General features: G+C 48.0%; 1 protein-coding gene across 2 annotated transcripts in view; it reads right to left on the bottom strand.

The window, feature by feature from the left end:
- HEATR5B (HEAT repeat containing 5B) overlaps positions 1-17,737 on the bottom strand; it is a 127,518-nt gene that overhangs the window by 89,868 nt on the left and 19,913 nt on the right. For both annotated transcript variants that reach the window (XM_056567422.1, XM_056567420.1), the window contains exon 3: positions 5,000-5,211. In XM_056567422.1, coding sequence (XP_056423397.1) covers positions 5,000-5,211 — 212 coding nt within the window. The remainder of the gene's footprint in view (positions 1-4,999; positions 5,212-17,737) is intronic.

Below are 17,737 nucleotides of genomic sequence, written 5' to 3' on the forward strand. Positions count from 1 at the left end.
CAGAGGACCCCCCACATGTGACCCCATTTTGTAAACTACACCCCTCACAGAATGTAATAAGGGGTGCAGTGAGTATCCCTTATTACATTACGTGAGGGGTGTAGTTTCCAAAATGGGGTCACATGACATGTGGGCCATGTTGGGGGCAAACCTCCAGCTGTTTTAAAACCAGAACTCCCAGCATGTACTGACAGACTGTGCATGCTGGGAGTTGTAATTTTGCAAGAGCTGGAGGCACACTGGTTGGAAAACCTTCAGTTAGGTTCTATTACCTAACTCAGTATTTTCCAATCAGTGTGCCTCCAGCTGTTGCAAATCCACAACTCCCAGCATGTACTGATCGCCGAAGGGCATGCTGGGACATGTAGTCATGCAACAGCTGGAGGTACGCAACTACAACTCCCAACATGCCGAGACCGTTTGTGCATGATGGGATTGGCAGTTTTGCAACATCTGGAGGGCTGCAGTTTAGAGACCACTGCACAGTGAAGTCCAAACTGCAGCCCTCCAGCTGTTGAAAACTACAAATCCCAGCATGCCCACCCACAAACAGCTGTCTGGGCATGCTGGGAGTTGTAGTTTTGCAACAGCTGGAGGGCTGCAGTTTGGAGATCACTGTGCAGTCGTCTCTAAACTGTGGCCCTCCAGATGTTGCAAAACTACAAATCCCAGCATGCCCAGACAGCAAACTGCTGGGTGGGTATGCTGGGAGTTGTAGTTTCGCAAGATCTAGAGGGCCACAGTTTAGAGACCACTGCACAGTGATCTCCAAACTGCAGCTCTCCAGCTGTTGCAAAACTACAAATCCCAGCATGCCCACACAGCAAACAGCTGTCTGGGCATGCTGGGAGTTGTAGTTTTGCAACATCACGAGAGCAACAGTTTAGAGACCACTGTATAGTGGTCTCAAACTGTAGACCTCCAGATGTTGCTAGGCAACTCACCGGCTTCCATAGGATCCAGGGAGCCGCATCGGCGTCCTCTTCTTCCGTCGATCCCAGCCACCGATCGCTGCCTGCTGCTGCCGCTGATTGGTAAGTGGACTTCGGCGCCGGTCACTGTCCGTTTCCCCGTTCTGCCCCCGCCTATTGTGGGTGGTCTGAATGGGTAAACCGAAAGTTAACCCCCCCCCCCCCCCCCGCCCCGATCTGCTATTGGTCATCGCTCCTTGACCAATAGCAGGGATAGGAGGAGTGGCACCCCTCACTCCTATCCCTTCAGGGGGATCGTGGGTGTCTTGGACAACCGCGATCCCCCTTATATTCCCAGTCACCAAAGAGACGTAATGACCCAGAGAGTATTGAGTCTAAGTCACTGAGGACAAAAGACCCCCGGCTCAACGTTAGCTGTGAAACAGGGGCTGGTTGGTATCGGGACCCAGGCCCACCTTCTGGTTCCAAATCTGATTGATCCAGTCCTCCAAGTTGTCTGAGAGGTAAGACACACTGTTCCATGCCGAAACGGAAAAAAAATTATTGTGAAAAAACGCCATTTTGTAACTTTTGGGGGCTTCCATTTCTACGCAGTGCATATTTCAGTAAAAATGACACCTTATTATTCTGTAGGTCCATACGTTTAAAATGGTACCCTACTTATATAGGTATAATTTTGTCGTACTTCTGGAAAAAATCATAACTACATGCAGGAAAATGTATATGTTTAAAAATGTCCTCTTCTGATCCCTATAACTTTATTATTTTTCCACGTACAGGGCGGTATGAGGGCTAATTTTTTGCGCCGTGATCTGAAATTTTTATCGGGACCATTTTTGTTTTGATCTGACTTTATCACTTTTTTTCATTTTTTTTAATGGTATAAAAAGTGACCAAAAATAAGCTTTTTTGGACTTTGGAATTTTTTACCTGTACGCCATTGATTGTGCGGTTTAATTAACGATATATTTTTATAGTTCGGACATTTACGCACGCGGCGATACCACATATGTTTAGTTTTATTTACACGGTTTTATTTTTTTATGGGAAAATTCAAAATTCAAAACTTTTATTAGGGAAGGGGTTAAATGATCTTTTTAAACACTTTTTGTTTTTGCAATGTTATAGCCCCCATAGGGGCCTATAACATTGCATACACTGATCTTTTACACAGATCACTGGCGTGTATTAACACGCCTGTGATCAGTGCTATCGGCGCTTGACTGCTCCTGCCTGGATCTCAGGCACGGAGCAGTCATTCGCCGATCAGACACAGAGGAGGCAGGTAAGGTCCCTCCCAGTGTCCTGTAAGCTGTTCGGGACGCCGCGATTTCACCGTGGCGGTCCCGAACAGCCCGACTGAGCAGCCGGGATAGTTTCACTTTCGCTTCAGATGCGGCAGTCAGCTTTGATCGCCGCATCTGAAGGGTTAATACAGGGCATCACCACGATCGGTGATGTCCTGTATTAGCCGCGGGTCCTGGCCATTGATGGCCGCCGGGACCGACCAGATATGAAGCGGGGTCACCGCGTGACCCCGCGGGAGCCGGCGGAGGACGTACATATAAGTCCTTCGTCGTTAAGGAACTCCAAACTCAGAACACTACAGTCCCCCTCCCTGCCTAGACACCTTATCTTATGCTTAGAGAACACATCATTGAATGCAGAATTTCCCTAGCTTGTAAAGAAGGGAAGGGGTGAGGGATTTTAGACAAAAAAATAAAAAAGAACACAAACAAAGAACAAAGGATGTAGGATAATTAATGGCATCTGCAGATCACCTGACACCAAACCAATCTTGCACAAGTCCCTATTTCAATTATGCAGCACTATTGATACATGGAGTGACCCATGTCTCAAGAGGGGGGAGGTATGGGGCACTGATGGAACTGTAAAAAATTTTTACACAATCCACAAGGAGGTATTAGACCAATGAGTGGCAAATTTCAAACCCCAAAACATCCATTCCAACACATCTGTATGGATTTTATTGAACTTCATAATTGTGAGATAAAGAAATATTGCCTAGTGATAATTGATGCATTGCCCAAATAGATAGAAGTATTTCCCACAGGAAGTGCTGATGCCATAACAGTATCTTTAGATTTACTAAAAGACATCATTCCACAATTTGGGATTCCAGAAATGATCTATAGTGATAATAGTCCACATTTTGTAAACCAAACTATAAAACACCTAATAGAAGTAATGGGTATAGAAGTGAATAATCACTGTGCATACCACCCCCAGTCAGCAGGGATTGTAGAAAGCCCTAATTGTATACTGAAAAGAAAACAGAGAAGCTATGAAAGAGACAGGAAAAAAGTTGGATGTACGGTTTACTTAACATGAGCTGTTCTGAGTATGTATATTACACCCACTAAAGATGGATTAAGCCCTTTGGAGATGATGTATGGTAGACCATATAACATACCTTTGTTACCAAATGAGACACATATTGAGGAGGCAGAGAGAACCCTAGCAGAATATATGTCCAGACTGTTGGAACAGAAACAAATTAATCAAGTCTGTTCCATTCCAGAAGTGCCCATAGAAGAAGAAAAAGTTTAAATTGTAGACTGGGTCCTAAATCACTAAAAAGGTATGTATGATGACCTCTTTTCATAAAGGGTAAAAGGAAAAAAAGCCCCCCAAAATTCTTAACACAATTTCTCCCGAGTACGGAAATACCCCATATGTGGCCCTAAACTGTTGCCTTGAAATAAGACACGGCTTCGAAGTGAAATAATGCCATGCGCATTTGAGGCCTAAATTAGGGATTTGCATAGAAATGGACCCGGATGCAAGCATGGTGTTTGCCTCCTCCACCAAAAATACCCTACAGCAGTGTTCCCCAAACAGGGTGCCTCCAGCTGTTGCAAAACTCCCAGCATGCCTGGACAGTCAATGGCAGTTTTGCAACAGCTGTAGACTCCCTTTTGGAAACAGTATCATACGAGGCGTTTTTCATCTTTATGGGGCGGGCGGGGGGGGGGGGGTAGAGTACAGTGTAATGGTGTGTGTATATGTATTGTTTTACTTTTTATTTTGTGTACTGTAGTGTCTTTAGGGTACGTTCTCACGGGCAGGTTCACAGCAAGTTTCCCGCTGGGAGTTTGAGCTGCAGCGGAAAATTTGCCACAGCTCAAACTTGGAGCAGGAAACTCGCTGGAAACCCCCGCCCGTGTGAATGTACCCTGTAAATTCACATGGGGCAAACCTACAGCTAACAGCATGCATTGACAGACCGTGGATGCTGGGATTTGTAGTTATGCAACAGCTGGAGGCACACTGGTTGGGAAACACCGAGTTAGGTAACAAACAGTAACCCAATGTTTTGCAACCAGTGTGCCTTCAGCTTTTACAAAACTAAAACTCTCAGCATGCACTGACAGTCAAAGGGCATGCTGGGAGTTATAGTTGTGCCTCCAGCTGTTGCATAACTACAACTCCTGGCATGCCCTTTGGCTGTGCATGCTGGGAGTTGTTGCTAAGCAACAGTAGGAGGCACACAGGCCTCACCTGCTGCTGTTGCTAGATCCTGCCGCCACCGCCACTCCGGACCCCGCCTTTCCTTCGAAACCGCCGGTAAGGGGAATCCCACCGCCGCCATCGATTACTCACCCTGCAGGACCTGTGATTGGTCAGCAGGTCTTGGCCGATCAATCACAGGGATCGTGAGGTGGGTGATTGGTGCCGTCTCTGACAGCACTAATCACCATTATTGACCCGGAATTCGCCCAGAAAAGCAGTGATTGATCTGCGAATCACGGCGATCACCGACAAGGGGGGGGGGCTCAGGAAGTAGCACCCCAGTGCAGTGTTTCTCAAGTGTGGTCCTCAAGTACCCCCCCAACAGGTCATGTTTTCAGGATTTCCTTAGTCTTTCACAGGTGATATAATTATGGTCAGTGAAACACAAACACCAACCTTATTTGCATATTGAATAAACATAGTTTTAATAGAAAACATAGTGGCTGATCAACATCAAGAAAAAAAGAAGCTTCGGAACAAAACACTGGCACGATACCAATTTCTTTTAACACATCCAGTGGTGGAAAACTTACAGTTTGGTTGGAAGATAGGCAGCAGTGTCATCTTTGCTCTTTATCATTTCATTGCACTTGTCAAGAGTTTGAAACACAGTGAAAGTGTCTCCAATACTGTAGAGAGTGGCAAGATTCTTGGCTAGTAGTTTGCGTGTAGGCGGCCCAGGGGAACTACTTATGAGCCCAGTCAGCTGCTCCACCAGTTTTTTCTGGTTTTCCTTGATGTCAGTCTGTAAGAAGAATAGACATTTTATACAGCAGACATTTTGTGTTGTGTGCAAGGGGTACTCCGCCGCTCAGCGTTTGGAACAACAATCATACCCCTGCCCTCTCATGATGTCACGCCCCATCCCCTCAATGCAAGTCTATGGGAGTGGGCGTGACGGCTGTAAAGGCGTTGTACCCCTTTAATTTAAATAGGAACTTTTGGTAGGAGACATTTCACAGCTGCTTTTCCTGATACAACATCTATATAACTGTCAATCATTTTTGTGTGGCTCAAAGAAAGATAGATATATCAGCTCACCCATAAATCCACATAGACAGATATCATTCCTCTCAGTACATCTCAGATTGGAAGCTCCGGGCTGAACACTGAAGCCGTGTCTCCAGGTGGACTCATCAGAAAAAGGTAAGGTGAAAAAGTCCGGCTCCCATGGGAGCCGGACTTTTTCACCTTACCTTTTTCTGAATCATTTTTGTGTGCATGTTCAATAGAGCAAGATTATCAATTTCAGATAGTCTTTGTGATATTGCAGTTTTACAAAGTTGGAGCTTTTTTATTTCTCCTTTATGTATTTTCACTGAAATTCTTAGGTCTACGTTATACAATATTTGTACTTTTTATTTTTTTAATTTAGTGAAGAACCATAATTGAATCCCCAGAGGAGCCGGGGACCTGCCTCTAATGGCGGACATCAGGGATCACACTGATGCCTGCCATTAACCCTTCAGATAATGGTCTGGGCATCTAAAGCATTAGCTAGGCTTGATAATAATCATTGGAGGAGCCGCAGCGCAGTGCAGGGGTCTGTGGTGCCATTAACATCAATAAAATCAGAGGTTCTAATTAGAGATGAGCGAAGTTACAGTGATTCGATACGAACCTCGCGGCTCGGCAGTTGCTGACTCTCTCCTAGGACTGTATCACTTTTTCCAGCTCACTGGAGCACCTGAAAGCTGAACTAATTTATGCAGGCTAAAGTCAGCAACTGCCGAGCCGAGAAGTTTGTGACGAATCGAATCACTGTAACTTCGCTCATCTATCTCTACTTCTAATATGAGAGGTGTTAGGGGAGAGGTGTGGTGCCTTTTTTGGGGAAATAACTAGTTCTGTTTTTTAAATCCTGGATAACTCTTTAAAGGCCAGAGTGTGTTTGGGATAAACAGACCAAACAATAGATTTTTACTCTCTTTTAATAAAAACTGATAGTCTGTGTATTATCAAACCAACATGCTTGGTGGAGTCTCAAGAACCAGCATGAAAGTCTTCTCAGATTGTAAGAGTCCTTATCTTACCAGGAAGGCATTTATATAATCCACTGGTAAGGGGGAGGTCTACCCTGTAAACAACGAAAAGTCTTATACAAATGTGCATCTGTAGGGGGTGTGGCATGGCGGTTGCACACTGTAGGTGCTCCAGCTCAGAACCTGCAATTTACCCATCCTGAACAGAATCCTGGAGTCCCTGACCCCACTAACTCGCCTCAGAACCCGAACTATGGCCCCTAAAGTGGACCCGAATAAGAATAAAGACCTTATGACGGTAGATAAGCTGCAAGATTTCACCCGCACTGAAAAGCAAGATGGCGCCAGACAGGCCAGAGCATGCGCTTCTACTTCAGTTACAGAGCCGCATGGCGCCTCGGACATTCCGGAGTAAATGCTACGAGAGGCGATTGATGCCCTTCTCATTGCCATACAGGCATGCAAGACCTCACTCACCGGGAAGATGGAGGAGATAAGGTGGATGTGGGACTCCTGCGGCAGGACATTCAGAACCTCCGCGACAGAGTTCCAGAGACGGAACACTGCATCTCCACACTTGAAGACACGGCGGCCCCTCTTCCTGCCTCTCTCCGAATGGTGCAGGATCAGCTAGAACTTGCCATGCAGAAAAATGACGATCTCAAGAACAGACTTCGTCGGAACAATATCCGGGTGATAGGCCTACCCGAACACGCTGAGGGCCAGAATCCCGTGGCCTTTCCAGAGGTATCATTTTCTAAGGCATTTTCGGTGGAGCACACTCACAGGGCACCCTCTAAACCAAGGGTGCCTGGGGCGCCCCTTGCTGGCACGTCTCCTTAACTGCAATGACAGGGACTTGATCCTACGTTCGGCGAGGGGTTTACCTGAGATCAGGGTCAACAGCAACAAGGTCTCCATTTTCCCTGATTTTTCATCAGATCTGCAACGGAAAAAGGGCCTCCTTTACTTCCATCAAGTCCAGGCTGCAAGAGAGGGGTGTCCCATACTCCATGGCTTACCTTGCCGCCTCTGGGTTGTGGATGGCGACAGGACCATCTTTTTCTCTACACCCCAGGAAGCTGATAACTGGCTGAACAGGAGAAGATGATCTTCACCAGATTTTCTGACACCTTGGGTAGGTGCACACCTATTCGTGCTCTTAGCTATACTGCTTCACATGTGAGAGGGGCCAGGTACTGTGACCTTCTTTTGGAAACCTCCAACTTTTCCCATGTTGTTCCTCAAACTGCACCCCCCCCCCTCCCATTGCCCTGTATTGCACCCCCCAGGAACTGTTTTCCTCAAATGGAGGACGCTGCCTACCCCCCTGCCTCCCCTCCCCTGTACTCACTGACCCACCTGAACGCTTTGCAGTATCCATCCCTCCCAACTCTGCCCTGCTACCCTACCTGGATGTCCCCTGTTCCACCCCCCCCCCCCCCTCCCCTTCCGCACTACCTTGTGGCACTCATGCCCACTGTGCACTTAATAAGGGGATTTTGGTGGGTTGTGGGTGTGCCTTGGGGAGCTTTGCTCCTGTCTATACCCCTAAATTCTACTGATCTTCATGTCTGCCCTGCTAGTTGCTCCCAGTGCTTATTCCTCCCTCTCTCTCCACCCCCCCCCCCCCCCCCCTCGTGTGTTATCCACTCTGGCCTGCTACAGCATACCAAATACCCCCCCCCCCTTATTTCTGTCTGCCGTGCCACCCCTCCCTCCTCCTCCTCTTTCACTTTTGTGGCTCCTTATTCTTTTTGTAATGTCTCCCCCCTTTTTTCCTTTCCTTCATTTTCCCTTTCCCTTCACTCCCACTTCCCTTTCTTTCTTTTCTCATTCTGTCTCTTTTCTTCTTCTCCCCTTCTCCTGGCCTCCTGTTTTTTCACCTATGCCATTCCTTGTCTCTTATTTTCCCCCTGACTTCTTTCTGCTACCTCTGTTGTTCGTCCTTATTGTGTCGGTCCTTTCTTTATGCCTATATGCCCAGAACTCTTATTTATATGTCTATTAGGGTTCTCCCCACTAGATGGAGCTGAAGCTCTTCTAATGCTTCTTCAGCAGACTCACTGTTCTTTCTTTGTTCATTTGTTTTGTGTTTTGTCCCCCAAGTTGTTAGGGGGTTTCCTGGCCTCGGTAGTTCTCTACTACCTCTTTACTACATAGCCACCTGTCTACTCTATGTACTTGTACCTGTTTTTGTTTGTCACTGTGTGTTGTCCGGACAGGCGCCGACATTGTTTTTATATTTAGACTTCCACAATGGCAGATCTTAGAGTGATGTCCTAGAACATCAGAGGAACCCGTACCCCACGTAATAATAATGATATTTGCCCACATCAGAAGGTACCGCCCGCGTATTGTTGCATTACAGGAAACACATCTTACGCCCGATAGGGCACACTATTTATCTAAGCCATGGGTTCAATGGTCACAGCACTCCTTCCATATATCATTCTCTAGAGGGGTTACTGTTCTTGTTAGTCGGTTGGTTAGATGGGAGCCAATCACGCTCCGCAAGGACCCGGGAGGCCGTTCTATCTTTTTCCATACCTTTGTCAATAATGTCTCGTTTGTATTTTTGTTCATCTATAACCCATCCCCGGCATCACTGGATATTTTACATAAAGTGGTCACTCTTGCTGCTGGCTACCCATCTGTCCGGGTTTTATGTATGGGAGACTAACTCTGTTCCAGACCAGTCTATGGACCGTCATAGTACTAGAGGCATTTCTTGGTCCCTGCCAGCTGGGTTGGGGCCCACTCATCTTTCCCAATTTTAAACAGAGGTAGGATGGACGATATCTTTAGATCTAGGTACCCTGCGCTTAAGGGATACTCTTGTCATACACTGGGACGGAACACGTCCAGAATTGACCTCGCTTGTGGTAACTTGCTTCTTTTGCCTCAAGTCTCGGAAATCTCGTATATGAGCCCCGAGCTGTATCTGATCACTCCCCACTGGTTCTTGCTATCTCCATGGACAATTCTGGTACTCCCAGAATGGATGTATCTTCCACTTGCGCGCTTGACCAGATTGGACTTAATGATCGGACCCCAGATCAGCTTCAGGTTTTCCTCCAGGCTAATTTACCCAGGGGGATCCCCTGCACTGGTCTGGGAAATACTGAAGGCCTATCTGAAGGGCTGCTTGAGATCTCCTATACCTTATATTTAGAAGTCTACATCTCGGAGGTGTACAGACCTGAGAGAGCTATGTAGCGGACCCCTCTGAGGCTGAGAGAGGGGCATCAATATATGTTGCACCTTTATGAGAAGGCCAACAGGAAATTATTCTTTACCAAACAGTTCTATTTTGAACATGGGAACCAATCTAGTAAATTGTTATCTTCTATTGTCCGGCAGAATTCTTCTCCTGCCCCAGTCCTTAATCTTAAAGCATCAGATGGGTCTCTCCTGATTGTCAATGAGGATATGGCTCTTTGTTTCTCCTCATTTTACACTGACCTTTACTCCTCACAGGTGTAGTATGATGGGACCCAGCTGAACTCCTACCTTGACGGTATTACATTTCCATCACTTTCCGAGGAGGATAGAGGCTTTCTAGACGCTCCTATCACATTGCAGGAGCTCATAGACGCCATAGCTGATATGACCAAGGGTAAGTCTCCTGCCTCTGATGGCCTTCCGTTGGAGATTTACCTAAGGTATTCAGGTGTGCTTCTCCCTCCCTTATTGGCTATGTATCTGGAGGCGTCTGCTGATGGCACCCTGCCAGACTCTCTGTATGAGGCGACCATAGTTGTCCTCTTGAAACAGGATAAAGATCCCTTGGGGTGCGGCTCCTACAGGCTGATATCCCTACTAAATTTAGACTACAAAATACTTATTAAAATTCTGGCCAACCGGCTGCACCGTTGAATTCTTACGATTATTCATGATGATCAGACGCGCTTAATGCCTGGTAAATCCACCTCAGATAACATCCGCCATGTTCAGACTGCCATCCAGGTGGCAGGAGCTCTGAAGGAGGATTGGGACTTTGCATCCTTAGATACTGCCAAGGCATTTGATTCAGTGGAATGGGGTTATCTTTTAGAGGGCCTCCATAGATTTGGCTTCGGCCCTAACTTCCGGAAGTGGGTCTTTATCCTCTATAGGCACCCCCGGGCTCAGATTCTTGTGAACGGGATCTGTTCTCTCCCATTTGCCCTGGCACGAGACACGGGTGCCCCCTGTCCCCGCTGCTGTTTGCGGTGGCAGTTGAGCTTCTTGGTCTGCGTGTCCGGCAGGAACCTGACTTCCATGGTATGTCTATGGGCGGTAGGGAGGAACACATAGGATTATATGGGGACGATATGGTGCTCTCTCTCCAATCCAATTACCATGCTACCCTATGTTACCAATCTCATGGATAGATTTGGCTATTTTTCCAGTCTCTTTATTAATTGGTCCAAGTCGGCGGTGATGCCGCTTTTGAGACGCGATTTGCCCCCTGTGCTGTGTGGTCTCCCGGTTGTTGCAGAATTCAAGTATCTGGGGGTGTATATCAATAGGGACCCACTACTTGATCTTAATACTAATGTCCTTACCCTTATCCCATACATCTAAACCAAATTTCAAATCTGGGCAACATTGCCGCTCTCGGTAACTGGCCGTATCAATCTCATTAAACTTATCATTCTTCCCAAATGTTTATATGCACTGGAACATGCCTCGGTTCCGATTCCTAAGTCTTTCTTCGATACACTCCACTCCCTCCTCTCTCCATTTATCTGGGGTCCCAATAGGCCGAAAATTTGTCTTACTACCTTGCAGTGCCCTAAATTAGAGGCTGGTCTATCGTTACACAATATTTTTCTTGTATTATTTGGCTGGCCAACTGAGATATCTTTATCCAGGGATTATTGATGACCCAATGCCAGATGCTGAGCAAAATTTAGCCAGATTTGTTCCGCACCTGACGCCGAGACTTCTCCTAGAGAGTCCTACCCTAGGGGGTCACACCCTCTTTTCTCTCCACAAACTGGCTATCCGTGTTTGGAAAGCGGCTAAACTGGTCCATGGTTATACTGATATACCCTCAGATACTCCACTGTGGCACAACCCGAATTTCACACACCTGGGTGGGGACATGGACCCGGTAATCTGACAATGTAGGGGTGTGTTCCTTAGAACAGGTATACCAGGATAACATACTGTACTCATTTGACCAACTGCAATCTAGTCATGCTTTACCCAGACACAGCTTCTTTAAGTATTTACAAATGAGTCATGCTCTTAATGCTCAATTCCCTGTGTGTGTGTGGGGGGGGGGTACGCCTATGTCTGCATTCCCACTTATTGGGATTTTAAAGTCTCAGAGGCCTGGGGGTATGGTGTCCATCCTTTATACGCATCTTATTCAGGCCAAGATTTCACAACCACAATTGCCGGCTAGGCAGTCATATCTTCCCAATCTTACAGGTGAGGATTGGAAGGAGGTCCTGTCCTCTCACATGCTAGTATCCCCGGCAGCCAATAACAAACTTATCCAACTGAACATGATTCATTATAGTTATGTCACCCCCACCAGATAACTTAGGATGGGTTGCTCAGACTCGGATGCATGTCATCGCTGTGGTGCTGCTAGAGCCGATTTTTGGCATATCCTCTGGGCTTGCCCTCATATTGCAGCCTTTTGGACTTAAGTCCTGCAACTTCCAGCCACTCTTGCACAACCCTCGCCTCCATTGAACCCCCTAGTATGCTTGTTTGGAGTAATGAATGAAAAAGTGTGGATGCATCATGTTCGCACATTTCTTCGAGAAACCCTGTTTCTGGCCAGAAAGGCGATTGCTCTCAAATGGATGGACTACGACCGCCTAAGTTGTCCCAGTGGCGCGCGCTTGTTAATGCAGTGATTTCCTTTTCTCACCTGATATACAAAAAACAGGAAATGTCCAGGTAAATTCCTTTCTGTGTGGGGTACCTGGTGCTCCTCTCCTCTCACACAATGCACTTACTCTATGGTCATTCCTCGTGTCCCCTAATTGTGCTATCTACTGATGATTTTACATTTTTGTTTTTAGTCCCCTTTACCTTTTTGCCCTCCTTTTTTTCAGTGCCTGCCCGTCATTTGTCTTGCGAGTCCTCTTTTCCTCATGTATCTGTTGTATCAGGTGGTGTATGCTACAATTTGGGAACCTGCTGATGCTCGATGCTGATTCGCCCTGTGGTGTTGTGTTTTACGTTATTTAATTGGTTTGTTAACTTGACATTGAGTAAGTCCCTGCGGCCGGAGGCCTGTGAACCTGTCGTCTTCATGCTGTATCCTTACCTATGTCACTGTGTGCCTCGACAATTTTTTGCACTGTACTTGCTCTTATACCCTCAGTAAAGCAGCTCAGTCAAGTGTTTACTTTTCCATAAAACGGAAAAAAAAAATGTGCATCTGTATTATACTCCTTATAGAAGTATTCACAAGTATTGCTATGCTACAGTCATGGCCATATATGTTGGCACCCCTGAAATTTTTCAAGAAAATGAAGTATTTCTCACAGAAAAGGATTGTAGTAACACATGTTTTGCTATACACGTGTTTATTCCCTTTGTGTGTATTGGAACTAAACCAAAAAAGGGAGGGAAAAAAAGCAAATTGCACATAATGTCACACCAAACTCCAAAAATGGACTGGACAAAATTATTGGCACACTTAACTTAATATTTGGTTGCACACCCTTTGAAAAAATAACTGAAATCAATCGCTTCCTATAACCATCAATAAGCTTCTTACACCTCTCAGCCGGAATGTGTGACCACTCTTCCTTTGCAAACTGCTCCAGGTCTCTCTTATTGGAATGGAGACTTTTCCCAACAGTAATTTTAAGATCTCTCCACAGGTGTTCAATGGGATTTAGATCTGAACTCATTGCTGACCGCTTCAGAACTCTCCAACACTTTGTTGCCATCCATTTCTGGGTGTTTTTTGATGTATGTTTGGGGTCATTGTCCTGCTGGAAGACCAAAGATCTTGGACGCAAACCCAGCTTTATGACACTGGTCTGTACAGTGCGACTGTTGGTAATCCTCAGATTTCATGATGCCTTGCATACATTCAAGGCACCCAGTGCAAGCAAAACAACCCCAAAACATCATTGAACCTCCACCATATTTCACTGTAGGTACTGTGTTCTTTTCTTTGTAGGCCTCATTCCATTTTCGGTAAAACAGTAGAATGATGTGCTTTAAAAAAATAATAATAATAAAAAAAAAGGATTTTTGTCTTACCGTAAAATCCTTTTCTCGGAGGATCCATTGGTGGACACAGACCTTGGGGTATATGTTGTTGTTGCTAGGAGACTTGACACTAAGGAAACCAAAAAAGTCGGCTCCTCCCAGCAGGATATACCTGCCTACAGAGCCTGAGGTAATCAGTTTAGTCCCCAAGCAGTAGGAGAGGACCGAGAGGCAGAAACCAAGATCAGTCCGAGGTAACCAGAACAAAAAATTTACTGAACCAACCCTCGGACAGGTAACCAAAAATCGGAACACCAAAGAAAGGGCGGGAGCTGTGTCCCCCAATGGATCCTCCGAGAAAAGGATTTTACGGTAAGACAAAAATCCCTTTTTCTCTATCGGCTCCATTGGGGGACACAGACCTTGGGACGTACCAAAGCCGTCCCTAGGGTGGGCACAGAAAACAATCAAGGGGCAGGCTGGGCCACCGCCTCCTGCATCACCTTACGGCCCAGACTAGCATCAGCGGATGCAAAGGTACGAACCTGGTAAAATTAAGTAAAAGTGTGCAAGGACGACAAGGTTACAGACTTACAGACTTGAGAGGCTGAAGCCCTGCTATGGAAAGCCCAGGAAGCTCCAACAGAACGCGTGGAGTGAGCCGAAACCCTGAAAGGAGGGGTCTTCCCCCTGCAATGGTAAGCTTGTGAAATGGCAGACCTGATCCACCGCGAAATGGTCGCTTTCGAAGCAGGTAGACCCTTACGGTGACCGTCCGTAAGAACAAAAAAGTCACATTGACGAAAAGAAGACGTAACAGAGTGGTAGGTATGCACCGCACATACCACATCAAGTTTATGAAGCAAACGCTCCCCGGGATGAGATGGAGGATGGGACGACGATATCCTCATTAAGGTGGAAGGCAGAAACCACCTTAGGTAAAAAAGAAGGAACTGGACAAAAAACAACTTTGTCCTGATGGACAATCAGAAAGGGAGAGCGGTAAGAAAGAGCCGCCAACTCCGAAACCCGTCTGATGGAGGAAATTGCCATAAGGAACGCCACCTTCCAGGAAAGGAGACGAAGGGAAACCTCCCTGAGGGGTTCAAAGGGCGCGCCCTGTAGGGCGCCAAGGACCAAATTCAGATCCCAAGGAGGTGTAGGAGAACTGTAAGGAGGAGCCGCGTGGGAAAGTCCGAACATGAGAATCAGATGCCAGAGGGTGTTGGAAAAGAATGGAAAGGGCCGAAACTTGACCCCTTAAAGAGCTGAGAGCTAATTGCTGTTCCAGCCCTGACTGTAAAAATGCAAGTAGTCTGGGAAGGGAGAACACCACTGGAGAAAAGATTGAGATTCACACCAACGAAAATAAGACCGCCAGGTACGGTGGTATATTTTCGCTGAAGAGGGCTTGCGCGCCTTGAGCATGGTGTGAATCACCTGTGTTGAGAAGCCACGGGCCCTTAGTACCGCGGTCTCAACCGCCACGCTGTCAAATGCAGCAACGGTAAATTGGGGTGGCACAGAGGACGCTGAGAGAGAAGGTCTGGACGAAGCGGAAGGCGCAGCTGAACGTCGTCCGCGGCCAATCTGGAGACACAAGAATGGCGGGAATGCCCTACGCTTTGAGCTTCCTCAGGACCCTGGGAAGGAGAGGCAGAGGAGGGAACAGATAAGTTAGGGTGAACCCCGACCAAGGAATCACCAGTGCGTCCGCTGCCAGAGCACGGGGGGTCTCGCGACTTCGACACAAAGAGGGGAACCTTCTGGTTGTGGTGGGATGCAAAGAGGTCCACATCTGGAGTTCCCCAGAGGTCGCAGAACTCTGCAAATACCTCCGGATGAAGGGACCACTCGCCGGGGTCGGGAGAGGACCGGCTTAGGAAGTCCGCTTCCCAATTGTTTACTCCTGGGATGTGAATTGCCAAGATGGCCGGAACCCTGAGCTCCGCCGAGAGAAGAATCTTGGAAACTTCGGCCATCGCCGCCAAGCTGCGAGTGCCGCCCTGGCGATTGATGTACGCCACCGCAGTGGAGTTGTCCGACTGGACACGAACTGGGCGGCCCTGGAGAAGAATCTCCCAATGTAACAGGCAAAGGTAGATTGCCCTCAGTTCCAAGATGTTGATCGGGAAGAGTCCAAAGGCCCTTGACTGTCCGGTCTCGGAAAACACCCCCCCCCCCCCCCCCGAAAGGCTGGCATCCGTCGTGACAACCAGCCAATGAAGGGGCAGGAAGGAGCACCCCTGCAGAAGTAGGGGGGAGCGGAGCCACCACAGAAGGGAGCGGCGAGATGTCCGAGGAAGTACAATCTTGCGATCGAGGGACAAGGGAGACCAGTCCCACAGGGATAGAATCGCGAGTTGAAGGGGACGAAAATGAAACTGGGCGAAGGGAACGGCCTCCATGGCCGCCACCATCCAACCCAGGACTTCCATGCAAAAGCGAATGGCCACTGAGGAGGGGTTCCTGAGTATATAAACCCCCGACAGAAGGGTCACCCGCTTGTCCGGCGGGAGGTGAACCCGGGCGGACCGGGTGTCGAACTGAAGTCCTAGAAAAACCAGGGACTGAGCGGGGGATAGGTTGGACTTGTCCCGATTGACCAACCAACCGAAGCGAGACAGGGCCTGAAGAGTGAGGGTGAGACTCAGATTCTGGTCCCTGAACGAAGCCTTGATCAGAAGGTCGTCCAAGTAAGGAATCACTGAGACCCCCCCCTTGTCCGCAGCAGACCGATAACCGGTCCGCCAGGACCTTGGTGAATACCCTCAGAGCTGTGGCCAGGCCGAAGGGGAGAGCCACAAAATGGAAATGTCCCTCCGGGACAGCAAAGTGGAGGAACCGCTGGTGTCCCGGAAAAATCGGAACATGGAGGTAGGCGTCCCTGATGTCCACTGAGGAAAGAAACTCCCCATGATCCATGGTCGCCACGACCGAACGGAGAGACTCTATGCGGAAGTGGCACAGGAGGAGGTGCCGGTTGAGGAGTTTGAGATCTAAGATGGGGCGTACTGAACCCCCCTTCTTGGGAACTACAAAGAGGTTGGAAAAAAAATAAAATAATCGAAATCGTTCCCTGGGAGGAACCGGGACAATGACCCCTTGAATGAGGAGGGATTGAAGCGCACCCTGTAAGGCCTTTGCCAGAGAGAGAGACCGCGGGGCTCAGGAAAGGAAAAAGCGATCCCTTGGAAGAGAGGCAAACTCGATCCGGTAACCGTTGGATGCCACATCTCTGACCCAGGAGTCCTGTACATGTGTGGTCTAGACATCCCGGAAGAGCAACAGACGACCTCCCACCCGAGAAAAATCAACGGGTGGGGGCGTCCCTTCAGGCAGAGTTGGGTTAGCGGGTACCCGCCTTGGCCGCAAAGAGGCCCGAACGGTTATCCGATTTCCAGGATGGGCGAGTCTGGAAGAAGGGAGCCTTTTTGTCCCGAGAAGGCGCCTGCCTGGCCCCATTCATGACCCCGAAGGTCCGAAAGGACCGAAAGGAGGTAGACTTACGGCGGGAGGTAGCACTGCAGGCTTTATTTTGAGGTAATAAGGAACTCTTCCCTCCCGTGGCTTCCGAGATGATCTCATCTAGGCGCTTCAAAAATCTAAAGCCGAGAGCCAGTAAAAGGAAGCTCAGTGAGAGACTTTTTAGAGGCTGCGTCCGCAGTCCGCATCCCAGGCTTTGAGCCACGCGGATCTACGGAGAGCCACAAGGTTACCCGTGGCAAAAGCAGCACAGCGGGCCGACTGCATGGAAACAGAGCATAGAAAATCTCCCGCTTTAGAAAGCAGGAGAAGTAGGTCGGCCAGAAGAAATGCCCTGACGGAGTCGAGAAACCCAGACCGCAAGGGCCTTGGAAACCCAGGCAGAGGCAAAAGCAGGGAGAAGAGATGAACCTGTAGCCTCAAAGGCAAATTTGGCCAAAGTCTCCACCCTTTTGTCCGCTGGGTCCTTAAAGGAGGCAGCATCGGGCAAAGGCAGGGTAGTAGTCTTAGATAGACGGGAGACTGGTGGGTCCACCGTAGGAGGTGAAGTTCACCGGGCAATGAGGTCCTTAACAAAGGGATAACGCGCCTGAACCTTCTTTGTTTCTTGAAACCTCTTGTCAGGGT

This window comes from Hyla sarda, chromosome 3 (assembly GCF_029499605.1).
Source record: "Hyla sarda isolate aHylSar1 chromosome 3, aHylSar1.hap1, whole genome shotgun sequence".
Taxonomy (NCBI): Eukaryota; Metazoa; Chordata; class Amphibia; order Anura; family Hylidae; genus Hyla; species Hyla sarda.